Source organism: Branchiostoma belcheri, unplaced genomic scaffold, assembly GCF_001625305.1.
Source record: "Branchiostoma belcheri isolate BF01 breed outbred unplaced genomic scaffold, Haploidv18h27 scaffold145, whole genome shotgun sequence".
Classification (NCBI taxonomy): domain Eukaryota; kingdom Metazoa; phylum Chordata; class Leptocardii; order Amphioxiformes; family Branchiostomatidae; genus Branchiostoma; species Branchiostoma belcheri.
The window spans coordinates 588336-593340 of NW_017802880.1; the positions used below are offsets into that span (position 1 = coordinate 588336).

The 5005-nt window shown below is 39.9% G+C and overlaps 1 protein-coding gene across 1 annotated transcript; it reads left to right on the top strand.

Moving 5' to 3' along the window:
* The first annotated feature begins 556 nt into the window (after nt 1–556).
* On the top strand, nt 557–3014 carry LOC109464997 (juvenile hormone acid O-methyltransferase-like). Its single transcript, XM_019762116.1, has 4 exons — nt 557–593; nt 939–1027; nt 1493–1599; nt 2462–3014. The coding sequence occupies exons 1-4, from the start codon at nt 557–559 to the stop codon at nt 3012–3014; spliced, it is 786 nt and encodes a 261-aa protein (XP_019617675.1).
* Nucleotides 3015–5005: the final 1991 nt, after the last annotated feature.

Sequence of the window (5005 nt, forward strand, 5' to 3'; positions counted from 1 at the left end):
ACAAGATAAAAAAATAACAATGAATTGTTTACTTATTTCAATACCTGTGCCACAACCATTGCAGCCAAAACGGCTGAATAACATTGGGACATTTACAATTTGAATAGAGACATGATTAAACGTATTTACATAAACATGCATGTACAATTCGGATAGAGACATGATTGGAACATATTTAGTAAAAAAAGTTCTCTACAGTATTGTATTTGTCAGAGTACCAGTTACTGTGACAGGTTAAAAAAACAATTTTAGCGCAACTATTCAAAATTGCCAACAGGTGGTATAAATGGTCAAGAGCAGTACAGTGTGTCACTGGGGTTCAAAAGTTCAATCATATAAGGTAGGGAACTGTTCGTTTACCTTCTGGTACGGATACACCCCCTCGAAGGCACTGATTGACGGTGTTAAGCGACTGTGTAACTCATTACCTCTCAAATGCATGCACGGTGGCACTGGAGTATATTTATGTAAACAAACCGCAAGATCACTTCCACCGAGGCTTTGGCTTGACTCTAGGCCTTGGTAGCCCATGGTAGTTTGCGACAATACGAAGCCGATGGTAACTCTGGATGATCGTACCCAGGCTACCGAAGGCGAGTTAAATACATACAGTGCAGATTCATAAATTCTGCATATATGCGTCACTATGTACTGCCGCAAATTCACAATGCCAACGGTTAAGTAGCATGCTTATTTTTTTGCCAACTTTTTTTTTTTATTTGCCCGCACGCACTAACCTCAGAGTCTTCGAATTCACGGCAGGTCATCTATAAAATTAAGTCGGTGTGGCCTAACTCAGGTCTAACAAATCTATGAACCTGTATGGTACCACATGCAACACTTTGCAGATTGTATATTTAGATACATTGTATCAACAAATGCGGTACTTGAAAGTATTGTTGAAGTTGTGAAATGATAATGCATCATTTGTTTCCCAGTTGCCATGGATAGTGAAAACGCCGATCAGTATGCGAAGAACCGGGCAGGACAACAGAAGATGGCACTGGATCTTATGAACAGGTACAATGTATAGGATGAGACTGTTTTAATATCGATGGCACTAGATGTCAAAGTATTAAACAATTATCAGACAAAAACCAAACAAGTAACAGACATAAACCAAAAACTGTTACTTAAGCAACTGGATATGATGTTATCGTATTTTATTACCTAAATGTCTAACGTTCATCGACGTATTTATAAGAAATATACGTCGATGAAGGTTAGACATCCAGGTACTACGATACGCCAAAAAGCAGTAACTCTGAAGCAACTGGATCTGATTTTCAAAATCAGATCCAGTTGCTTGAGTAACTGCTTTTTGGTATAGCAGATATAGAATGTTACTTTCCCATAGGAATTCGAAGTTGTAGACCATGATGCAGTAATGAACTATATTCTTTCAGAAATAAGAAATAAACTGTGATGAACAGTGCTAGCCTGCTATAGCTATCTGCATCTAAATTTTCTCGTAGTCACTTCACGTGGGCAGAGGGTCCTGGATGTTGGCTGTGGTACAGGAGAGATCACCAAACTCATGTCTCAGCAGCCGGGAGTCAAGTCTGTTGTCGGGATCGACTTGTCTTCAGACTTTATCAGGTACCATTTCATTTAGCTAGCACTTAATAAGCTGTGCAACTACATTTGTTGTTTTTTTTTTTTGCGACATCTCGCGGACGGAGTCATTGGTATTGTACTGCACGTTGGTATAGTACTGCGATTGAGTTGAAAATATTTTAAGAATTGCATTCCCTATGGAATGCATTCCATGGGGAACTCAATTTTGTCAACGGCTGGATGGATTGGTTTCATACTTTGTGGGTCCGTAGGGTGTGACTACATCTAGAAATTATAAGATTTTGGCTCCCCACTTGCTTCCCTTGGTACTGCAGCGGAACTTCTGGTCTCGATATATCGCGATCTGGACATGCTAGGGTCATGAATTGGTTGGTAGGTAGCTCTTGTGCTTCAAAAAAAGTCACACGAATCAAGGCCCCCCAGCTAGTAGCTTGTTCAAGCTGGAACTGCAGTACAGTGTGTTTAAAAAGTATTCGAGAGAGGATAACTAAAAAACTGGTCGACGGCTCGTAATTATTTTTGGTATGTAAAAAGTCTACTACAATGTAATGCAGCTGATTTATAGAATTTCTCCATTAATTATGCAAATTACATCCAGATTTGCATAATTGCCGCATAATTATACCGACCATCACGTAAGCTACCTACATACCAAAAATCACGACGATCCGTCCACCGGTTCTTGAGTTATCCTTTTGAGCCGCTCGCAATACTTAATACACGGTACATCGGAGAGGTAGGTGATGCTTGACATAATTGAATTACAACTATGCAAATCAGGATCTAATTTGCATTATTATTGAAGAAATTCGTGACCGTGCCGCCCCCCGTCCAATATGAATAAAATTGTACTTTTTTTGCTCATCTTTATTTTGTTTTACAGTTTCGCATCCAAGAACAACGCTGCCGAGAACGTCAGTTTCCATGTGGCCGACGCCTCTAAGTCCGCCGACTTCAAACCGGAGTGGAAGGGTGCATTCACCAAGGCCACCTGCTTCACTGTTCTGCACTGGATCCAAGACAAACGAAGCGCCTTGAAGAACATCGCTTCCTGTCTTGAGCCTGAAGGAGAGCTTGTGATCAACTGTCTGTTGGAGTCAGGGGAACAAATGGGCAAGTTGGATCTGCCGAAATGGAAAGGATACCTGGAAGATTTCACCTACGGTGTCTACCCGTGGCCCAATGACGACATTGACGGCATGGTTCAGCTGTTCGAAGAGGCGGGGTTTGAAGTGTTGAAGTGTCAGGAACAGAATGCGCCACGCAAATCTTTCCCGACCGACCCAGAGGGTTCCAAAGCTTTCATGCGCACGATGCTGCCTCAGCTCAAGTTCATACCGACCGACAAACAGGACGACTATCTGACGGATGTCTACTGGGCAATCATAGAGATGACGAAGCATCGCAAAATAAAAGAGGTGACTCCGACATCGTAGTTGCGCATGTGCGCAAAGTTTGACTTAAGTCCCTACCCACACAGTTTTGCAGGTCCACTGGTCTTACAAACTAATGCTGGGGTCACATTTCCAAAACGGGGCCCGGCCGGGCAGTCGTACGAAACGAAAAGTATGATATAAATGACAACAAAGCTAAAAAAGTAATTACTTATTAATGATTGGAACTCTTTGCGTATATTATTAGATTTTTTGTTAATTGAAGCAGCCCGGCTGGGCCCCGGTTTGGAAATGTGACCTCGGCATTAGGGGTTGTCACAGATAAGCTGGGCTAAAACCTACACTTCCGTCCTTTCATGCTGGGTTTCCCAGTCCCAGGTCTGTTGTAGTACGTCACTTCAGATCATCTGTTTAGTTGTGCCAATAATTTCACAAAAATTCTAGACTCTTACTGATGCTTGAAATCTAAATCTAAATTTGTGATTTCTTGATTGTAAAGTAGAAAACCTAATTAACATGTTCTGCCTTTAGTTTATATGTATGGCAGGAGATATGAGTCTCTATATACTATATACTCACACCAGCTATGAACAGATCTGTAACTAGAATAAGCTAAATCTCTAATTTCTTGTTTGAGGAGTAGACAACTTATCAACATGTTCTGCCTTGAGTTTATATGTATGACAGGAGATATGAATCTCTATATATACCCAGACCAGCTATGAAAGGATTTTTACAAGAATAAGCTAACTTCTCTATCTAAGTTGTTAAACATGTATTTGTTAATTCGAAGTGATCATGATATAGTTAGTTTGATGTTTTGCGCTTGAGTAAGAAATATATGTATGACAGGAAATATGAATCTCTATATACGGGATTAGTGACTAGAATAAGCTAAATCTCTGATATATTGTTCGTGAAGTAGACAACTTAATCAACAAGTTCTGCCTTGAGTTTATATGTATGGCATGAAATATAAATCACTATATACTTGGACCAACTATGAACGGATCTGTGACTAGAATAAGCTAAATCTCTGATATCTTGTTTTTGGAGTAGAAAACTTATCAACATGTTCTGCCTTGAGTTTATAACAGGAGATATGAGTCTCTATATACTCAGACAAGCTATAAACGGATCTGTGACTCTATCCAAGCTGTTACATATATTATGTTAATTCGAAGTGATCGTGATTTTTTTTTAGTTTAATGTTTGTGTGCTTGTTGTTTTTGCCGCTAAGTCTGATTCCAAACCACCCGGACAGACGGAACTGGTTAAGATATAGTAAGCAGTGTTTGAATATAGTTAACATAGTCTGTGACAGGATGCATAGGGTACATAAACAAGAAGTCTTTTTCTGTTCCAGGAATTACATGGGAGTCAGACAATTGACCGATCCTGACAGTGACAATAGCAGTTTAACCAATGATAGCACGACAATAAAAGATTTGACTAATGAGATGCTGCAAGTCCGTCCAATATTTGCATTTTAATGTTTTATTTTATTTTTCTTTATTACGTTTTGACTAAGGTAGCATGGGCGGCTTTATTTTTTTTCTTACTTCAATTTTCACCACTAAAAGTGTCATACGTACCACAACATGTTGTGGGTTACATTAAGGAACAGTTGAGACTGATGTTAACATTGTAAGGCTGTACCGTACCCATTTGGGAAGCATTCAATAGTGTTGTAGTTCTAAGAAATAAGCGTTCTAAGTGTGGAACTTTCTACTGGGAGATGGGATAATGGGGGAAAAAAGGTTGATTTTCTTCAATTGGTGTGACGAAAAAAGTGCGAAGAGGGGGCACAAACGAATTAAATTCTTCTGGGCATTCAACATGGATATAACGATGGAGTATGGCCAGATTTGCAACATCACAACTTTGTAAAAGGGGCTGCATGGAGGAGTACAAGCCATCCTGACAAGATGTGATGTTTATGTTGTAGGTTAGGGCACACCGACTTAATTTTATTGATGACAACCACGCGTGCATTGATTTTGACTTCGTCTGCCCCCCCCCCCCCCAAAAAA